Consider the following 22,061-nt stretch of genomic DNA (forward strand, 5'->3'; position numbering starts at 1 on the left):
GATAGAGAAGAGGAACCAGAGCATTCAAAGTGAGAGCTGCAGGGTCAGAGTCTCCTCTTGCCCCCCAGCGCTTTATGCGTTCCTCCATCAAATACCAAAACCAAAAAAGAGAAAAATCATAAACAAATTAATAAATTCGTTTTCGATCAGAAGCCGCGCGCGGGAAGAAGAAGAAGAAGAAGAAGATAAGGTGATTGATTGATATATATTCATATTCTCTATCAGATTTTTTGTTGTGAATGTGGTGGATATATATATATATATATTTCCCATATAAATATATATTTGATTTGTTGAATGTTCATGCATTACGTTTGGAAGTGGTGTATTATATATTTATGGTATTCTATCTGTATCGATGATGATATTGATAGGCAAGGGATGACGATGTACGAGCCTATTAAAGGCTACGAAAATGATGAAGAGCGTGAAATGGCGTTGAACAAGATTAACATTGATGAGGAGGATGCTGATGTTGAGATGGCCACTCAGATCTCCAAATCGAGATCCGTCTCTCCCACCGCCGCCGCCATCGCCTCCGCCGTTGGTGGTGGTGGTGCTACCAGGATCAATATTTTACATGAAGATCAGGCCTCATTATCTTCCAAGTTAATCCACCTCCAACGCCAACGCCAACACCAACACCAACACCAACACCAACTCCAACAACGCCTTGTTTCGCTCGACGTCTTCCGCGGACTCACGGTTGCGGTAATGTCTACTTACTTTCCTCTCCTCTCTTCATTTGGTTTTCATGTATTTTCACAACAAATTAATAATTAATGCATTTGTCTAAAATTGTTTTTTATGGGCTTTCATTGCCGGAGCGATTAGCAGTATTTACATGTTGCTAAAGCCGAACCACCAACTTTAGTGGAGAAATCGCTTTTCGACGCCGTAAAATTAAGAATAAAACTTTATTTAGTGATACGACATCGTTTCGTTTCGCTTTTCTTATTAGCCTTTTTTCCTAAGCATAATTGGTTCAGGACCTCAGGTTGCTTTGTTTGTTTGTTTGTTTGTTGGTTCAGTCTAACCGTCAACAAAAAAGATTAATAAGTTTCAGTGTTACTCCTAGTATGACCATAGGATGAACGGACGTCTCTGTTTAGTTGAACTTGCTACTGTTTGATAAATTAACACGTCACCTTCCTAATATAGGAAAAACCCAAACAAACCCCCAAAATAGAATTTGTTTAGTATTCTACTCCATATTTTCGCTGGTTGCGTTTCAAATAACGTTTGGTTGGATTCTCATTCTCATCTTGAGAAAACAATGAGAGATCATCATTGATTGGCACCCCTCTTTTGTAGGCATCAGGTTCTGGATCAGTCTATTTTTGAAAGTCCTTATGCGGCAAGATATTTGTATGCATGGATCGAATAAAACAAAAACCTCCTTATTGTTTTTCTCCATTTTAAATCCACGTCTAAAACAGATATGTCCTTTCCGTTCCTGCCATTGCCAATCCAACATTTAATAACTATTTTTCATTTTCTTACCCAATTGGTTTGTAAGATCTGGATTCAGATTTCAGATCTATACCGAAATTCTTTGAACCCTTTAACCAAAAGAAAGAAAGAGATTAATATCATTTTGCTTTCTGTTACACTTGTATAGTTTGTTCCTAGACTTTTAATTTGAAAAATTAAGGACTCTGATTTTTTTAATTTTACTAATTAAGGTTTTTCAGTTAATTTATACATTTTTTATCTAAATTTTTGAAGACAAAATGGTTTTTTATATTTAGATCTTATCATTTTTTCTCTTTTATTTCTCATTAAATTTTGGTTAATCTCGACATTTTAGATAAAAAATGTATAAATTGACAGAATAATTTTAATCAGTAAAATTAAAAAAATTAGGATCTTTAATTTTTTAAATTAAAAATTTAGAGAACAAGCTGATACAATACATGTATAATAATAATCTAGAAAATAAAATAATATTAATCTCTCAAAAAAAATCATAATCATTATGTGCCACACCAAACGTCTCTGCCCTGTTCCTTCCAATGACCAGTTGTCAGGATTCATTTCAGAAGCATCACCCCATAAGCAAGCAATCGCTTGCTTTTTATTATATCATTGATGAGGAGGTCCATGTACTGTGCACGTAAATCACATCTGCAGGCAGATCTGCTTCTAGCTTTTTTCTAGTAGTCTTCCTTTAATCTGATATGTTGGGCCAACGCTATCTTATCTGACATTTATTGGGGTCCAACCATAACTTCTGATCTATTCTGCCAATTACCTAGGTCGGCTAAAGCCCACAGTCAATCAGTCACTCAGTCACTGCCCATTGCTACTGGTTGGTCCAACCCTTGGGGTCATCAATCCATGCTTGTTGCACACATAAATTGCTTTGAATTGCCAAAAGCTACTCATTGCCCATTTAACCCTTCACTTTGAAACCGGTGCAAACCAGTTTTTGTATTTTCAGGACATGATGAAAGAAAAACTTACTTTTCAATTTTACTCTTATGCTAAAGATGATTGATGTTATACATTGATCATCTAACGGTGAAAAATTATATCCTAAAAAAAATTGTGTACCCTTAAAACTCATTCAATGATCTAGGGGTCTGTTTGGTTCGGGGCATTGAATTATTAGGAAATCAATTCCTATATTTTTTACGGGGAATGAAATGTAAGATTTTCATTTTTTTATTTGGTAATACTTTGAAAGTAAACCTGGAAATACTTTTTTGATTTCCATTCTCATGTTTAGATTGTGCAATGATAGAAAATAAATGGGGTAAAATAGTCTTAGAAAAGCATCATTAATGATTTCCCATGGGAAGGGAAAACCAAACCAAAGTTGAGAGGAATGACTTATTTTCCCCATTTTGGGGGCATCAGTTTTTCATGAGTTAGAAGAGAATTTCTCATGTCTATGCTTACCAAACATGTGAACAAAATTATTTTCTTATTTCCAAGTTTTCAAAACTTGAATCAAATGAGGTATAAAATGAAATTATCACATGCAGGTTGCCCGTATGTGAAAAGTTTTTTCAGAACAGAAAAGTGGATCAACTTTTAAATTTGCTCTGTTTTTCACCTTAACATTCCAAGTCATGCTTAGCAATGTAGCATTATAATGAAAGGAAGTGACTCAAAGCCAGAAGATGTTGTTGATATGCAGCTGATGATACTAGTGGACGATGTTGGTGGACTCGTGCCAGCTATTAACCATTCACCTTGGAATGGTTTAACCCTTGCGGATTTGGTCATGCCATATTTCCTCTTTATGGTTGGTGTTTCACTTTCACTTGCCTACAAGAGATTGTCATGTAGACCTATTGCGACTAGAAAAGCAATACTGCGAACACTGAGGCTTCTAGCACTAGGCCTTTTTCTTCAAGGTGGCTATTTCCATGGCGTCAAGGATCTAACGTTTGGGGTAGATCTTCAACAGATGAGATGGATGGGCATCCTACAGAGAATTGCAATAGCATATTTAGTAGCGGCATTGTGCGAGATTTGGCTAAAGGGTGATAGAAATGTGAATTCCGGATCATCTCTGTTCAGGAAATATCAATTTCAGTGGTAAGTAATATTCATTAATGCTTCTAATAATGCTTGTATGGTTGCTACTTTTTTATTTGCTCAATTTTGAATGTATGTGACCTCTCCCCCTCTCGCTCAGGGTTGTGGCATTGATAATAACTGTGCTATATCTATCATTGCTATACGGCTTGCATGTTCCTGATTGGGAGTACCAAATTCCTACCAATTCCTCTGCTCCAAAAACATTTTCAGTAAGTTTTGATCATTTCTTTCTTGATTTTTTCCCTAACTTCTCCATGAAATGGTGTGACTGACTTTTTGTATCTTATCTCCATTTGGAAGGTGAAATGTGGAGTAAGGGGTGACACAGGACCAGCTTGTAATGCTGTTGGCATGATTGATCGTAAAATTTTGGGTCTTCAGCATTTGTATAGAAGACCAATCTATGCACGAACAGAGCAATGCAGTATCAACTCCCCAGATTATGGCCCATTACCTGCTGATGCTCCTACTTGGTGCCAAGCCCCTTTTGACCCTGAAGGACTTTTAAGGCATATTTTCATAATTTCTTAATTAATTGTTGAATCCCATTACATCACCAATTCACCATCTTGAAAACATGTACTCTAGGTAGTTGATTTATTTATAATCCGTCTGTTTCTCAATTCTGTGCTTACCTTTGTGGTTGCAGTTCGGTGATGGCTATTGTTACCTGCTTGGTTGGTTTGCACTATGGCCACATCATTATCCATTTTAAGGATCACAGGGACAGAATTCTGCACTGGACTCTTGCATCCTCGACTCTTGTAGTTTTAGGCCTTGCCTTTGACTTATTTGGTAAGTGATCTCTTCACAAATTTCTGATATGTAAATGAGTATTGTGGTAATAATAATCGAAGTTGTGGCATTTTTTTGTCATTAAATTATCTGCTTCTCTTTTTTTCAGGCATGCATATAAACAAGCCTCTGTATACATTCAGTTACATGTGTATCACAGCTGGTTCTGCTGGCATTCTCTTTTCTGCAGTTTACTTGATGGTAAGATATCTAGTCATGTGATGTGAAATCACCCTTTTCACAATTTCTTTTAATTCTCTCATTAACTTGGCATTGTCTACCATAAACACTTGAACTTACTGTCTGCTCAATTTGCACACTGCACCTTTTCCTCTTCTTCTAGTTGCTAACAAATTTGATTTTCCTGCAGGTCGATGTGTGCGGCTACAGGCGCCCAACTATTGTGATGGAGTGGATGGGGAAGCATGCTTTGATGATTTTTGTTCTTATAGCCTGCAATATCTTGCCAGTTATCTTCCTTGGATTCTATTGGGGGAAGCCTCAGAATAACATTGTAAGTCCTTTTTCTATTTCTTGTGTTACAAGTTATTTTCTCGTCCCAATGAATATTCAATTATCTAGTGGCATTGTAATCTAAAAATATCTACCTTTATCTCTTGCAGCTTAGGTTAATTGGAATTGGAAAGTGAATTGATAGAGGCCAACATATTGGGTTATATGCATTGGAGGAGTGCGCAACCGCGCAAGTGCAATTTTTTTGGCATGGTAATGGACGGTAAAACCTAAATCCTTCAACTAATTTTGGCTCGTTGCATTGGAGATAAGAGAGAATTTTGGATTATGGAGTTTTATCTTTGTAGATGTGGCGGCAAAAACAGTCTCTCTCTCTCTCTCAATGTATTGGAGCTTTTGTGTATGTTGTGATGATTATGGGCCTTACTTTTTTGTATATGGGGCTTGAAAATTGTATGGGGAGACTTGAAATTGGGGTATTTTGTAAATGTTATACTTTTAAGATATAGTTTTATCTAAAATACTTCAATGACAACATGCATTATTATCCCTCAGTTGGCTTGTTTCTACTTATGGCATGTGTGACACCTTTTAGTTTAGAAATATCAAACTGGTTTTTCATCTTCTGAATTTTGGTTACATAACCAAGTCCCAAAATCATGGTGAAGAGAAATTTGTTCTATCAGAAGGTGAAGATTGTGGGTCATCAAACAAATAACAAAATCAAGTATCGAAACTATGGAAGAAGAAAACCATTAAAAGCTCAAAGACCACAGATGATTGTTGAAAAGAAATTATGGAGTATGGTGTGGAGGGGGAGGAGGAACCATAGGCAGACAGGCACAGGGGGTAGAAGAATCATTTGGTGGATAGTAGTAAGGATATATGGAATATCCAGTCTGAGCTATGGTGAGGACAAAAAGTAAGAGTGCACCAATGAAGGATAGCATAGCCCACGGATTTCGGAAATAAGTGTGAATGAGATTGGCACGCCATTCATTCCAAGGCTTCCTCCAGTAGTGATTGACCCTCTTTTGCACCTCATCAAGGCTGCTATCTGGGTCGAGTGTTATGTCTTTAGAGAGCGAGTTGAAGAGATTAGCAACTGCTTTGTCACTTCCCAGAGCATTTTGGATGATGCCTCTCGAGTGTAGGAGCGCGACGTCCCTCTGATTGTCTATGAGGTTGTCCATGAAGAATATATAGGATGTCACCTCATTGCCTGCCCCTACATGGAAGCGCTCAAATGCTATCAGATTCAAGAACATGGACTCAGTTGTATCATCCACAACAATGAGCGGGAGCCTTAGGATTCCCCCGGAGAATGAGATGTCTTTGAGGCTAGCTGTTTTGCTTCTCCTGAATCTGATTCCGGCTTCATTGAGCTCTGTTGCAGACCGGATGATATCGTTGTGATGGTTCCCACTATGTGATCTGTGACGACCTGCTTTTTGTTGGGGGTCTTCTGGAAGCAGGCTTTTCCTGTATACATCCAATAGGTGCACACACTTGCCCATGGTTAAGGGTGCTGTACCAGGAGAGCAGAACTTGAGTATGAGCTTGATCACAAACCCTTCATCCTGTGTGAAACAAAGTAGCTATAGACATTAGCATTATTGCTAAATTAGAATCAAAACTAGCAACACACTAATAGATTGATATAATATTTTAGTTTTACCTTTGCTTGATGGCTCTCAACCGCCACAAGCTTGTCAAGAACCAGCATTGGCAACTGGTTCTCAAGCATTAACATGTCACGCTTGATATATGGCATGAAATGCAGTTTCCCGTGGTTGCTGAAGATAGGATCGCTGGGAGCATAATCATCTAACATGTGTGAAGAAGTCCGTAAGATTTCAAGCATGAAACAGCCATCCAGAATCATGAGTTGCAAGAATCTAGGTGTATCATCTCTCCACTCGGGGTCAAGCGGATTATAGGAGTCCTTCAAATCTTGCACCACTTCAGCCAGTGCCTTGACAAACAATTCAATGGGTTTTCCACATCTTCTCAGGAAATGAAGCAGGGTACGGTGCTTGTGCTCCTCCATTGGATTCGAATGATCGAAATGGTAAGGACCAAAAGAGACTGCCTGGGGCTTGTAGGCCTTCTTGTTTAGGTCTGTGACGCAGGCTGGTAGTTTGCATATTGACCCCTTCTTCCAGTGCTTCTCCTCTGTTGAAAGATCTTGCATGTTCTCAAGGTCTTCATTAACTCGGATAACCCAATTCATGTCTGCCATTGATCCTCTAGTTGCTCACCAATACCAACAGACTTGATACTACTACACCTAACTCATTCTATTCCATTCCTTTTATGCCTTGATTCTTTTTATTCTTGCTTTACTAACAAGACATTCTTTCAATTAAGACTGTCACATGTCTAAAGCTAAAGTGATCAGGAATTCCCCTAAACGACAGCCATGCGCATAACACAACTGCAAAGTACCATCCCATCAACCAAGACTACAGAGTCTACGACATTCCTTTCTTGGTACAAGTAAACGTTTCAGTCTTAAAGCATTAAGGTAGCTTATAATAGCTGTTAGTAAGATACATTTGATTCGTTTCCTTTCTTGAGGAACAAGTTTCTTTCCAGTTTAATACTAAAATACAAAATTATGCACATTGCACAACTTTTAGTGGAGCCACAAAAACATCATTATCAAATTGGAATATGAATAAGATAGAGTTACCCCCGAGCCAACAGGTCCCTTGTCTGAGATCGCAATCCATGACCGGCCGGCATCTTTTTCCTAAAACCCTATTCCCCGCGTTTTATATTAACTGCTCCATTGAACATGTGCCAAATCTCCCAGCTAAACCCAAGCCCAATTCTCATTAATGCGGATTTGGGCTATATTCCCATTGGGCCAGCAGTACAACCCAGCCCATGTAAGCTTGTAGAATGGGCTATGGAATATGCTGATGATTTGAATATGCCTCCACTCCACTGTAAACTGTAGTTGTCATTATTCCATGTGAATTCACATGTGAAGTTGTGAACATTGACAGTTTACTTTGATAATTTGGTCAGACATCGCTTTAAAATTCATCTAACATCTGTGACTTTTCTGCTTTCTCTCATCCCTATCCTTATTCTATTCAAAACTGTTGAGTGCTTTTGATAACTAGTGATTACCTAACATGATATTAGTGTTTTGGTTTTAGAGTTTACGGGTTCGAAATCTTTAACTTATACTTTCATTTTTGTGTGTGGTAAAATTAGACTTATATTGTGTTTTATTTATTCAAATTTTGAACCGTTATGAACATCTGTTTTTTTAACCTATTTAGATATTAACATATATAGTGACACACCATTCAGTTGAATCTTACAACTAATAATACTCTATTCTATCTAATAATGCACCAACTGTTTACCAGATTACTTGTTACCCAGAGTCTAATTCGCTGTTGCCAATTTGATCCGCGAAATCTGCTACTTTTGCATTAATAAGTGGCTCACTGTCATTTTCAATGCCTCTTCCACCTTTCACTTGTCTTTTGCTATAGATTAATTAATCTACACTATACAGTCGCCAATCTTTGAGACAGGAAAGTTTCAAAGTAGATATAACAACCCCTTTTCTCACTTGCCTCCCTAGTTTATTCCATTTTAATTACAACCTTTAGGATTCCAACTTCTTTACCAGTAGGTTCCTGAATTTAGCCATTTTTCAATAAACCATAACTTCTACACACATAATTAATTGTAAATTTGTAATGAAACGGACCAACGGTGCTTAGTGACTTAGTGACTAGTTTAGTGAGACATGTTATCACAGTCCTGCAGGAACATTTATGTTCCTTCAATGCATACCCTCTTTTATTATTTTTAGAGAAACTGAAGGGATGGATATATTATTTTGAAAGCACCAAATTTTGTTGTAACTTGTACTAGAGATCATCTTATCCAATTATTCCTCTTCTCAGTAGATTCATATCCCCCAAAATATATACTTCCAAAACATCTCAAAGTTCGAGCAACTCCACAGTACCTATGGACCTCCATGGTCGGTATGGACGAAAGACACCGACCCATCTGCCTCTTTCTTGTCAGACTCTTTTAGTTTTCAACTCTTTTTTGCTTAGTTGGATCATATTTCTGGGAATCAAGTTAAGTGCTTAGTTATGAGGGCATGTGCTGTTGTGCACACATCAATTTAGTCCATGTTACGTGCATCAAGACAGATCGGGCATCATGATAACATATTATAAATAAACTACACAGAAATTAACTATTGATTCATTTATAATAATAATAATAATAATAATAATAATAATAACCAATAGTTTGACATTAATTTAAGTACAATAACAACCGAATAAACGATAATAACACTCACAAGGAATGAGTACGTCCACATGCTTCTACTGGACAATACACCATGAATTGATGATGAACACAATTAATGAAACCACATAAAATATGAATGTAGTAGACAAAGTACCCCTCAAACCCAAATTAATTAAGTGTCTCCTCCAATTCCGATCTGATTAATTAACCACACCTGCTGAAGCCTGAGGGGTAGTTTAATTAATTTTTTGAAAATAGTGTACTGTGTATGCGTGATGATAAGTATATTATATCATCAACTTAATTAAGCATCATATGATGGTGATGATCAAATTCATATGTCTCTGTCTCTTTTGCACTCTGGTGAGAGTGTTGGGTATCTGACCCTGTCAGTGCAGTAGTTGTAGATGGTGTATTTCTGGCGGACCCAGCTGAGCCTCCTCCATTGATAAGCATCAAGGTCTTGGAACTCCTTCGAGTCCCACCACCTCTTGCCCTGGGTGGCACAGTACTGAGCCTGCACCGAGGCCTCACAGCCGTCGATGTGGAAGCCCCTGTAGGATGAGATGAATGGAGCCTTGGACCAGTCTGTCTTCTCAAGCCCACCTCTAGTGGCCCAATCGTCAGCATTCCACAGGCTAGAGTAGAGCTTCATGGGTTGGTTGAATGGGAATCTCACTCCCAAATCTTTGCAGTTTTTGAACACCCTGATTGGTATGTCGTCCACCAAGAATCTGATCATCATCGCACATAAAAAGTTACACCCCAAATACCACCAAATATTATATATATATACTACCAAACATGATTCAATCATCAATATCATATAAAAAAAAAGTTGGAGAAAAAAAAAAGTGGAACTCCTATTCCAATAATTTTGCTACCAAAAGTTTTGTCGGTCGAAAAACCACACGAGTTTTTAGTCAAAAAAGCTTTTAGGATTCATGTTCTTATTTTGTCGGGTAGTGTTCAATTTGAATTGAGAATCTGTGATTCTGTGATCTATTTGGCTATGGGTCAGTTTTGGTTTTCTCATTATCTCACTGGAAATTTATTTGTTTTATATATGGTTGTATGAGATGAACCAAAATTTATCTCACCATCACTGTGAATGTGATGATGATGGTTTTAATTTCCACAAAAATTGGTTTTTTAACAAGTGAGTTATAACATAGATAAACCACATTGTCTGCTATTTTGAATGCCATTAAGATCAGAAATAGCTGAAACAACTGGGTTTTAATGCATAATAGAAAAGAGGAATTTGAGAAAAATGAAGGGTTGGTTACTCACACAATCTGATAGAGATTCCAGAGGACAGCGTAGGAGTGGTAAGCTGTAGTTGGGTCGAACCAGAGGTAAATCCTCTGTTCTCTGTCACCCTTTCCTCCTGTGAACACATTGGTCTGCAAAATGTAGGGCTGCCCAGTCCTGTTTCCCAAGAACTCAAAGTCTATCTCATCGTGCTCTGCGTTTGTAGAAGATAGCTGCAAATGCAAGTAAATATGTGAGTCCAATATTCAATATCTAAGAAATTGAGCAACCATGTTATGTGATATTGAGTATTAGTAACACTCACATAGAAAGCAGTGACAGTTCCAGCAGAGTCACCAGGAGGCAACTTTATTTGCATATGGAAGTGGCCGAACAAGTAAGACCCTTTTGATTGGAAGCCAGTACCTTCCCACAATGAAAACCAAGTACAAGTAAGAATAGAGCATAGCTAGTATGAAATTTCAAAACTTGTTTCCCAAAATATCATAAACAGAACATATAGCTGTTTGTGTTTTTGTACCTGTGTACTTGTCAAGATGGAGCTGAATCTCGTTTTCGTTGTTGAAGTACTTAATGTGATCAAAAGCCCATGTGGGCTTGTAGTTTCTGCCAAATGGCACTGCTACAGGCCTCTTTGGGGGAGCTCCCATTGTTGCAGACACCATAAACAGGAGAGTCACAAACAGAGTCCATTGCAGGTAAGAAGCCATTTTTCTCTGCACAAAAACAAAAGGGAGGTTCCCAGCAAAGATCAAAACTAGCACACACTAGCTTGAGAGTACTTGAGAGAGGGTACTTCTAAAAGTTTCTCAAAACAACATGAAAACTGTATGGAACTTCAAGATTCTAGAGCATTACCTCTGCAGAGAGAGATAGAGAGAGTGAGATATTTGAGGTGTGATGAGGAAAAGTGGAGGAGGGGAATCCCTTTTTGTAGAGTCAGATTTTTATCTACATTACATAATTGAAGGGCATGTTATTATGAGATTAATATTAAAATACTACTAGCAGGACAGCTGTTCAATTATTTTTCTTTTGTCACAGAGGAAGTGACTTTAGACAAAATAGAAAAATGTGCTTGAAATTGAATAGTTGTTATGGACAAAAGGCTTGAAACATATAGGACAATTCAACTAAGTTCCACTCTCTCTATTCCTATATCTGTGTCTGTGTGTCTGTGTTCTTATGTTTGTGGTGAATGTGAACTGAGAGCATGGGCATGATGACCCACTGCCATACTGTAATATTTCTTTGCACCGAACCTAGGCCAATATGTGGCCATGGAGAAAGTAGAGCTCTTACACTTTTTGTCTTTTTATCCATGGACTGCAATCGGCACAGCTAGCTCTTTGCGTGAATTTGGGGACTGTTTGCCTGCTCTGTACTTACTAGCAAAGAGTTATGGTAATCATCATTCACGGGTTGGTTTTAATGATCCAATTGACCAATTGTACACTTTGTAACGAGACCATTAAAAACCATTCAACAAATATTAATATGCAATAACAAATATTAATGAAAGCAGCCAGTCAAAGATGAAAAAAATATCTAGCTCATTCTGTGAGTAACTTTATAGCTTTTGGGCAGAGGGTCCTGATCAAAATTGGATCACTAGGACTATTCAACTTGAAACTTTACCTAGCTAGCTACGACTACTCATGGATGCTATTACCTTGTTTTCTTTATTCTTACCCAAGGCAGCATGGAAAAGTAAATGCAGACTCGGTACAGAGCATGCGATATTTTAATTTTGTTATCCAACACACACAGAAAATAGCCAAAGAGGAAGATAATAATACTTATTATGAGGCCCCAGATAGTTGTGAATTTTAATGCACGTGCAGGCCATAGCTTTAGACTTTAGTCTTTTCCCTTATGACAGGATAACACATGTACTCTATATATAATACATTATACATACCCATGAAGTTAAAATATGGTGCCCATGAAGTTAAAATATGGTGGAAGTTCAGATTTCAGAACAATTTTGTTTGCTAATTTATTTGTATTACTAAATTAGTAGCACACAGAGAATGGATTAATATATGGGAAAGTTCAAATTGCTGGGAGGTGTGCCACGCCACATCTCTCTCTCTCTCTCTCTCTCTCTCTCTCTCTCTCTCTCTCTCTCTCTCTCTAGGCTCTAGCTAGTCTTCCCTAGGATAACATAAACAGTTAAACACACAAGGCACAAGGAGGGATATGGACGAGGAGGACACAACAAAACAGAGAAGAAGAGGAAGAAAGCCAGAAAGGGGAGGTGCACATTGAGTTGATGACTTTGAACATTATCATGTGGATGGTCTGCAGACTACCAACAGTGGCAACCTGAGCACATGACATGAATCCGCTCAATCCACATAATCTAATTTAATGTCAATGCACTTTAAAATCCAATCCTAATAATCCAATATACTTGTTCTAGGATAGGGATGTCAATCATGTCATATACATTTACATACTTATATGAAGAGACTTCAAGTGAGGATATCCTCATATTAAAAAAAAAAAAAATAGAATATCAGTATTAGGGACTATTCGATAATAAAATTTAATAATTGAAATTGTTTATGTTTTAAATTATTTTTTAAGAATTATTCTTATAAAAAATTAATCAAATTAAAAATTATTTGATTATTCAACTTGTATAAATAAATATTTATCAGATAAAAACTAAAATTATGTTGCAATTTGTTAATTACATGACTAAATAATTTTTGATTTAATTAATTTTAAAAATGTTCTAAAATATGAATAGTTTCCGTTATTGAATTGTAAGCTTATAGCTCTGAAATAAAATGTTCTCTTTTTTCTTAACAATAATGCTAAAAGAAACTATATTTACAGTACACGATATAGTATTAAAATGTAGTATCAAATCATTCTTACATAAAGTTTCCTATTTATATATAATCTGATGTGATCTGATGTGATGTGATGTGATGAAATCGTGCCACCTGTTTGTTAGGATTTGATCGTCAGCTGATTGCCTGATTCAAAACTACAACCTTTTTAGTTTGGAATTGTGTTCCAGCTTAGCTCTATGATATAGAAAACTCGAAAGCTGTCCTTGCCAAAAAAAAAAAAAAAACTGAAAAGCTGTCCTCCTTCTCCTCCAGTTGTAAATTGTCAGATTTGGTTGCCAGCCAACCAGCCATATTCATTATTCATTCATTTCATTATATTATATATCTTTTGTTTTCTTCTCTTCTACAACTGACAAGCCAATTATCCCTTCATTCATTAATTTGGCCGATGATAAAATAATAAAGGTATATATTTAATTTAGATACATAATTATATATATCATTTTAATGAGATTTATAAATTTTAAAATATTTTAAATATATATTTGATTTATTGTCTAAATTAAAAAATAGATTTTCGTCCATTGATTCATTAAGATATCAATTAAATACCAACTTGACTTTTGTTGATAGAAATTACTTAATGACGTGGCGCTATCTCAGCAAACCTTTCTTGCCAAATGAGCGACACGATGACACCTGTCCACCTAACTCTTGACACGGGCTCACAAACTCATCATCTATTTCTTGTTCGTCGAACACAAATGAAAGATTTATATTCGAATTTGGGGAAAAAAGTGCTGTTTTTTGAAGACTAAATGGTCAGGAGAGTGTTCGATGAGTGGGAAAAAGGTGATGGATGTGTGGGCCTGTGTCAGGTAGATATGTGTCGCTCATTTGGCGAGAAAGATATGCTGAGTTGACACCACATCATCAATTAATTTCCGTCAGCAAAAGCCAAGCTGACATTTAACTGATTTCTCAATAAATCAATTGACGAAAGTCCATTTTTCAATTTAGATAATAAATTGGGTATATATTTAAAATATTTTAAAGTTCGTAGATTTCATTAAAATAGTTTATATAGTTATGTGTCTAAATTGAATTTATGCTAATAATAAATTACAAACTGATAGCACTCTGTTTTATTAGTTATATACTTATATGAACACTAAAAACAAAAAAATGTTACCTTCATTTGTATAGTTTTTTTTTTTTGGTTGAAACTCCATCTGTATAGCTTAGATCTATTAATTAACAAAAGAAAAGCAAAATATATATATATATATATATATCAAAACTTTGAAAAATACATATTTACAAAAGATTTTATTGCACATGAGTGACATGGTTAATTATTCCTCTAACAATCGTCATCATTTGCCAAGTGTTGCTTTATTTCACCATCGTCCTTTACCACTATGGTTTAGGATCGAGATCGACTACAATAGTCAATACCGACTCTACTGTATGCAACAAAATTTAATAACCTAAAATTTATACACTAAAAATAAAAAAAATAAACACTTTGAATTTAAAAATAAAAAACGCGTCCACATCATATACGGCATCTGGATAATAACATTTTCTCTAATTTATATATGCACTCTAACTCTTCTCAAATATATATAGATGAGTCAATTTAATTTTGTCACATTTTGTTGTGAGACATTTAATTAAACATAAGAACTTTTCTTAAAGGACAGTCGTGACTATTAACTGGGTTATGTTCCGATCACGTACAAATTTATTTATTTTATTAGAAGTATTTTATTACAACTTGTATAAAGATTGATCGAAGTAGTACTATTTTGGCTGGAATGTAAATGATGTTTCACTGCTTCAATATATTTGAAGTCAGCTCTTACTAGTTAGAGGTGCCAGCAACTTCTTCATCAATTAAATATCTTAAACCCTTCCATGGTAAACTTTTGTTTTTTTCTTTTTGATCGACCACTTGGCATGGTAAACTTTTTAATTGAAGCCTCGGATCAAAAACTTGCCTCATTTGGAAATACTGCTTAGCATCCATCCACAAATCCCGAGGGAGGCATCTAGCTACGTACTCAAAATCAAATGAGAGAAACTTGCCTGTCATATTGTCTAATTAATATTGCATGAGGCCGAAGAAAGCAGTTGACTTCATCATACATGCATATATAATATGCAGAAACATATACTTGCACTGTTAAACAGTATGACAATATAAGATGCTGTTGAATCGTGAATCAAAATCATTGATTAGCTTGATTATCATTTAAATATTTGGTCTAAATTAAAGTTATGAGGACATTTATATTTTCAGATTGTTTGAATGAAAAAGGACATTATTCAATAAATTAGTGATCCAAGGCTAGAGAGTTGTGGTTGAATTGTGAGCTCAATTTGTTTCTACGCTGATAGCCAACCTGGTTATGAGTCTATATATGGTCATCACGTGAGGGTGAGACTCAATTCTTTGGATTTTTATTGTTAAAAAAATGAATGACATCAGAATCATTAATATTTATGATGAATGGAAATTAAACTCAACCGTGCAATTGAAAAAAAAACTATTGAAATAAAAGTAGTGTTCCTGTTAATTTAGGGTTGGACCAAGGTGGACCGAACTTTGAGCCAAAACATGTGGGCATTAATGGTTTTGACGTGAAATGTGGTTTGGGTCCTCCAGATTTGGAGTATAAGCAATTAAGCATCGTGCATGATTCATGAATCATGCATATCATTAATTCATTGATCATTAATTATCTCAATGATAATAATTTGAGTTTGGTTGGCTCTTATTAGCTGTCCAATTGCGAACTTGTTGGTGATGATTTGGTTCTTGGTGGTTGATGACTTGAAGTGCTCACAAATAATACATCCATCATTCCATATAGCCAGCTTACACCAGTTACAATTAAGTTGCACACAGCATTGCTTTAGGAACAGTGCCAAGTAAATCTTTATAACGAGGATGGAAAAATAATTAGAATAAATCAAGATTCGATTTCTTTCAACATAATCGAAAAAAAAAAAAGAACATTATAAAATGCCAACGACCCTTTTTATGGGCACCACAAAAAGTTCCTGTGTACTTTGACATCTTATTTACTATACATTTACTATCATTAGTTGGGTTTTAATTTCTACTGTACAGATATTTTGATTTGAAGATTAAATTAATGGAAGTAAATATAGAAACTACAAACTCCAAATAGTAACCATAAATATTTACTATTTTTTTTTTTATGTCCGTAGCTACTTTCGCGTTTGATAAAAAAGAAAAATAAGAAACAAGTTTCATGTTTATAACTCAAAATTAATCTATAAATTGTTTAGATATATCCAACTATTCGAAGCTATAGCATCACAATTTTTGGGCTTTTCTCTTTTTTCTCTCTTGGTTTTTCAAGGTGGTAAGATCTTTTTTTTTTGTTCCTAAGGTGGTGGTGGTAAGACTTTTTTCTTTTTGGGGTAAGGATGGTGGTAACATCTTAATCGATGATGAAAGAACAAGAGAAATAGAATTTTGGTGATGACTCATAAGAGGGGGGAATATTTGTATTCTTCATTGGGTTAGAAGTCCAACCCAACTAGGCCAAAAGGCCAGGAGTCAAATAGAATCACACAGTAAAGACTAGTACAGAAGGGCCCAATATTCACAGTTCATTATTCTCTTGCTTTCTCCATTTGCTATTGCATTATTTATTTATTTATTTGGACCAACAAATTGGGCTAATTAATAGGCCCAACGTTTAGTACTCTATTCTCTGGTCTATAGGAAAAAGAGATGGTCTCGCAAACTCGAAGTTCCACTTCCCTTTGATCTGCCAACTCCCAACGTTTTTGTACTTAAGCATGTGGCATGTGGCATGCTGGCATGCTTGGATTCATATAATTTGACAACGGATATTTAAGTTTGCAAAAGTCCATACGTCTCTGTTACCGTTTTTTTCGCTAATCTCTAATCAGTTGTTTGCGATTGATGTAGATAGGATTATCATTAAACAATAAAGAAATTTTTTATGGGACTGTTATTAGGTGCTATGTTATGAATAATAGGTTTATACTTTTAGAGTATATATATTAAAATATATATATACTATTAATCTATTAGAACACGTAAATTAATAATAGTAATTATTATGGTCACATACAAAATTTCATTTAACAAAAATAAAGTAAAACTGCATGGCAATAACAATTTTATTAAATAAAATATAAAAAAATAAAGGTCCATTGATTTTAACTATTAAATTTTAATAACTTTTTATTTTAGGTACTAAAATTAAATAGCATTTTAGATTAGATTCTAGTTGAAAAGTCAAACAAAATAATAAAGTAACAAATATTCAAATTTACAAATATTACATCACATGCCACTATAATAAAAAAAATAAAAATAAAAATACATCACAAATATTACATTAATTTATACTATATTGTATTACAAAAATCAATTCAGTCACAATTTAACTGTGATTGTCTTGGTAAATTAAAAGAGACAACTCACACCACTATACTATGTATTATTTTGAGTAAAAGTATTGTTTTGAGCTCTATTTATACTATATTGTAGTATAATTTTTCTAAAAAAAATTCAATTAAGTCACAACTTAACTGTGACTATCTCACAACTTAGATGTGACTGTCGTTTAATCACAACTAAATTTGAAGTTGTGAGTGTCGTACAGTTACAACTAAATGTGAAGTTGAAACTACATTAGCAAATTTTCAAAATAATATAAAAGCCTCAAGGGCAATTTTGTCAAAACCTTATAAATTTTAACTAACACCCATCATATGTGGGCCAAAAGACAAAAATGTCAAATGTAAAAAGCTCAAATCAAAAGGGTCAACATATTTATGACCTAATCTAAAAAACTACATTTAAATTTGGTAGTTCAATTGAAATATTTTATAATCTTTATGCTATACTAAAATATTATTGAGATTTGATATTTAATTTTAATTTTAATTTTTTTTTAAAATAATTGTGAAGGTAATAAATTCAGTCAAAACAAAACTCCATCCTTTTCTACATCGAATTTTTAAGAATAATTTGAGTTTGTCGTTTATTCTACAAGAAGTAGTGAATCCGCGTTCAGAGTCGGAGCCGCGTGTTAAATGTTGCAGCCTGGACCCCTCCGTCCCACTCAGTCAAAATCCATTCTCTGATTCTATTTCTCACTTCACTTCTTACCTTTTTGGGCCATGTTTCGTGTACCTTACATTAATATTGCTTCCCATAAAACATGTGAGCCATAACGCATGGACCTTATAGTCCTTATCGGTCATTCAGTCAATCACTCAATCCGGCCTATCCCTGCTGGCTGCAACTCAAACAATAAAAAGCAATTAACAACCTTTGACTGCATATGCAATTTTCACATTCTCAGTGGAGATCGACTAATGGTAATTATAGAAAAATGCTTTGTTGTATAGGTATATAATATAAAAATCTAATTGGACATATGATCGATATAATAATTAAGATCACTAATAATATTATATGCTATTTTGCAAATAAAGTAAAGCAAATATCTATAATAAATCCGTTAAGGAAAATTCTATATATACCCTATAATTTTCTTTTCTTACCCAACCCAACAACATTTTAATATATGAATGGACAATTATGTCTCATAAGGAAATGACCATTGAGGACATTTCAGTTTTTTTAAAAAACACCTAAATTTCTTTCTATACCCAATCTTCATCAACCTCCCTCTCTCTCTCTTTCTCAAACTCATCTGCATTTTTCGGCGATCCTTTTCTGGCAATGTTGAGGCGTCGGACCACCCTCTTTATCTTTCTTTCATCACGGCGAACACGTGGGTGCCTTCGCCTTTCCAAGACGATCGCCGTAGATGGCATTTCAAAGAGATGATGTCGACGACAGAGGTGATTCAAAGCAGAGATGTCGACTGCCTTCGTGGCGGCGATCTCCATTTTTCGGCGACGAAATGCTTCGATCTCCAAGTCCATTCGACTCCTCTTTATGTGTTCTTGCTGCCTGTGTGATCAATGAATCCAATTGGGCACGGATTAGAAAGCCCTAAATATGTATGTGATATTCCGACGAGACGGGTGAAGTTGCTAGGTTTTTATCTTTTTTTGCGCAGTGTTTGGCAGGTGTATACCGAACAACAATAACATATTTGGTAGGGCATTTCGAATATGTGTACATTATTCGGAACTCGTACATCGAATGGATATATTGGGAAAATTTAGTCTTCCCATTCGGTGGTCATCTGTTGAACAAATGACATACAATCGGTGGATGCATGCCGAATATTGTCATCATGTTCGGCACTAGTGTGCCGAACTAACACCTTCGACAACAGCCTGACACCACCTCCCTCCCCGACCCAACCATCTTGCCAGCTTCGCTAGCCTCACTACCGATCAGCGTCGCCTTGCCCTTTATGCTCTTCCTTATCTCTTCCCTCACTCTTTCTCTCTCTTTCCCTCACCCTTTCTCTCTCTTCCATCCTCCTCCTTCTCCTTCTCCTCTTCCTCTCTCTCTCTCTCTGATCTGTTGGGAAGGGGACGGCGGCGGCAACAGGTAGTCTAGTGAGTTATTGAGAAGGCGATGTTGGGTATGTGATTGAGTTCGGTAAGGAAAGAAAATAGAAAAAAGTGGGTTGGGTATTTTTAATAAGGGTATGATAGTAATTTGGGTTGGGTAAGATGAGAAAATATTGATTTCAAAAAAGTGAGTGTTGGGTAAATTAAGAATTTGGGTAAGAAAAGAAAATTGTTGAGTATATATAGAATTTTCCATCCGGTAACTATATTATTGTAATTAATATTATGGTTTATGGGCCTAATTATATGAATGTTATTGATTTCTTAATTAAATATGGAATAAGGTTCATTAATTAATAAGGAGATATATTTGGTAAGTGATAGATTTCCTTATGATGGGTGGGATTCTACCACATAACATTTATATAAGTCTAAGGTCCTGTTCTCACGTACAATACGCTTGTTCAATAAGCAATCTTGCCCCATTGAGAGATAGAACAAGAAGGAATTGTTGAAGAGAGCATAAGACTTTGTCTTGCCCAAAACTTTGCTACAAGAAGATGGCCAAACCAGGTATTTAATCTATACATAGATGTTCTTGATTATGTGTATGGATTTGAATCTCTATCACTATGCATATTAAGGATGTTTATTAACGTTATTAACTAACATAGAACTCATTCTCCCTTACAAGTCAAAATGCAAAAGTCATATTTTGGCACGTTTGTTTCTTTTTCTTTGTAAAAAACCAATCTTTGTAAGTGAATACGTGTGAAATTATAATTTTCTTATTATAGCTTTCTAAGACGTAATGATTTTTTTAATCTATATAGGGTACTCTTTCTTCATAGTCATTATCGTACTACTGTTAATATATTGTTAACAACAACCAAAATAAACAGGAAGAGCACCAACTAATTAAGTTGCCATTTTGTTTTCTCTAAATTACAATGACAATAGGGGAGAAAGTAATTCCCTACAGTGTTTGACTTGCTCATGATCGTTCAAATGATGATATATTGTCAAAATGATCAAACATAAGATAATGGAAATTAAATAACTTTAAGGAATTAGACCATTCAACAAATTAATAACATATAGGCATATATATAGCAACTTGCCCTTCAAGCCATGTTTTAGACTACAAGGTGATTCACACATGATTTAATAATTATTAGATTGGAATTGCCTATGCTATTTGTATATACAATTTAACTTATTAATCTTATTCCTTAATCATCGCAGATTATGTTTTTTGAACGTCTACGACCACGCACTTGGCCTCATATATGATATATGCATGCTTACCTTGTATGCTTTACATCAACATTAATTAAACTCTTCTTAATTATTAATTCACAATATAATTAAGAATGTTAATAATTATAAACCCTCTAGTTAGAGATAAAATCTTTCATAACCTCCACCGAAAATCTACCTCTCCTATAACCTCCAATCTTACACTTAATATTTTCCTAAACCCCCTAGTCAACTAATACCCAGTCAAGTTTGACTCCCCATCTTTTAATTTTCCAGTTTTACCCTTTTTTTTATTTTCATTTTCAATTTATGGGTGCTCTCTCTCTCTCTCTCTCTCTCTCTCTCTCTCCCATCAGGTGCCTCTCTTCCCCTCTGCGTTCTCTCTCTCCCCACTGCTGTCGCCGGCGCGTGCGCCACCGTCTGGCGACGCTTGCTGGCGAGACCGGTCCCATCACACTCGCCTCTCCTTCCTCTTCCTCTCCTTGCCCTCCACTCTCCACGAAACATAACATCGACGCCGGATCGGTCTAGGCAAACCCGAGCTCCCTCGCCGATCCATCTATTCCGACGACGACGAGGTGTCGGACTGGTTGGGTTCTTCTCGCCTCTTCCTCCTCTATCTATCCATGGCCTTTTCTTTCCCATAAAATCCACAAAAACTCAAATACAGCCCGAAGTCCGATCGTCATCTCCGGCGGTGACTTCGAGATTCCGGCGACGTCGCAGCCGCTCTCCACTTCCAAAAGCTTCCTCTCAACGTGGTGAGTGTGATGGTGGTGTATGATTCTCCAACTGACCACCGTGGACGGCGAATCGACGCCGAGAAAGTCTGAGACTTATCGCCGCCGTTGCCGGCCATTCCGGCGGCGGATTGAAGTGGTTTCGGTCTCATTCTTCTCCCTTTGACATTCTCTCTCTACTGGTATACAAATTTTGGTTCAATTGCATTGAATTTCAAAAGCCCTGATTTGAAAACCCTAATTTGAAATTGATTTGTGAATCTGTCTGTGAAATATATAATTTGTGAATCTGTTTTAATTGAATTTGTTATAAATCAGATAGAAATGTGGTTTTTAATTGATTTAT

At 35.7% G+C, this 22,061-nt stretch overlaps 3 protein-coding genes across 3 annotated transcripts; 1 reads left to right on the forward strand and 2 right to left on the reverse strand.

The window, feature by feature from the left end:
• Positions 1-29: 29 nt before the first annotated feature.
• Positions 30-5,345, forward strand: LOC147294579 (heparan-alpha-glucosaminide N-acetyltransferase-like protein (DUF1624)). The gene is made up of 9 exons (XM_086232654.1): positions 30-190; positions 375-711; positions 3,146-3,549; positions 3,650-3,761; positions 3,853-4,061; positions 4,202-4,347; positions 4,457-4,548; positions 4,718-4,861; positions 4,971-5,345. The coding sequence occupies exons 2-9, from the start codon at positions 382-384 to the stop codon at positions 4,995-4,997; spliced, it is 1,464 nt and encodes a 487-aa protein (XP_086088780.1). The 5' UTR covers positions 30-190; positions 375-381; the 3' UTR covers positions 4,998-5,345.
• A 165-nt stretch (positions 5,346-5,510) lies between these two features.
• LOC147294580 (UPF0481 protein At3g47200-like) lies at positions 5,511-7,063 on the reverse strand. Its single transcript, XM_086234210.1, has 2 exons — positions 6,500-7,063; positions 5,511-6,401 (listed from the first exon to the last, which is right to left on the reverse strand). Exons 1-2 carry the CDS (start codon positions 7,061-7,063, stop codon positions 5,616-5,618), a joined length of 1,350 nt encoding a protein of 449 aa, XP_086090336.1. The 3' UTR covers positions 5,511-5,615.
• A 2,022-nt stretch (positions 7,064-9,085) lies between these two features.
• LOC147294581 (xyloglucan endotransglucosylase protein 34) lies at positions 9,086-11,460 on the reverse strand. Its single transcript, XM_086234417.1, has 5 exons — positions 11,254-11,460; positions 10,916-11,111; positions 10,700-10,800; positions 10,414-10,607; positions 9,086-9,854 (listed from the first exon to the last, which is right to left on the reverse strand). The coding sequence occupies exons 2-5, from the start codon at positions 11,103-11,105 to the stop codon at positions 9,455-9,457; spliced, it is 885 nt and encodes a 294-aa protein (XP_086090543.1). The 5' UTR covers positions 11,106-11,111; positions 11,254-11,460; the 3' UTR covers positions 9,086-9,454.
• Positions 11,461-22,061: the final 10,601 nt, after the last annotated feature.

This window comes from Dryas octopetala, chromosome 2, assembly GCF_963921425.1.
Source record: "Dryas octopetala chromosome 2, drDryOcto1.1, whole genome shotgun sequence".
Taxonomy (NCBI): Eukaryota; Viridiplantae; Streptophyta; class Magnoliopsida; order Rosales; family Rosaceae; genus Dryas; species Dryas octopetala.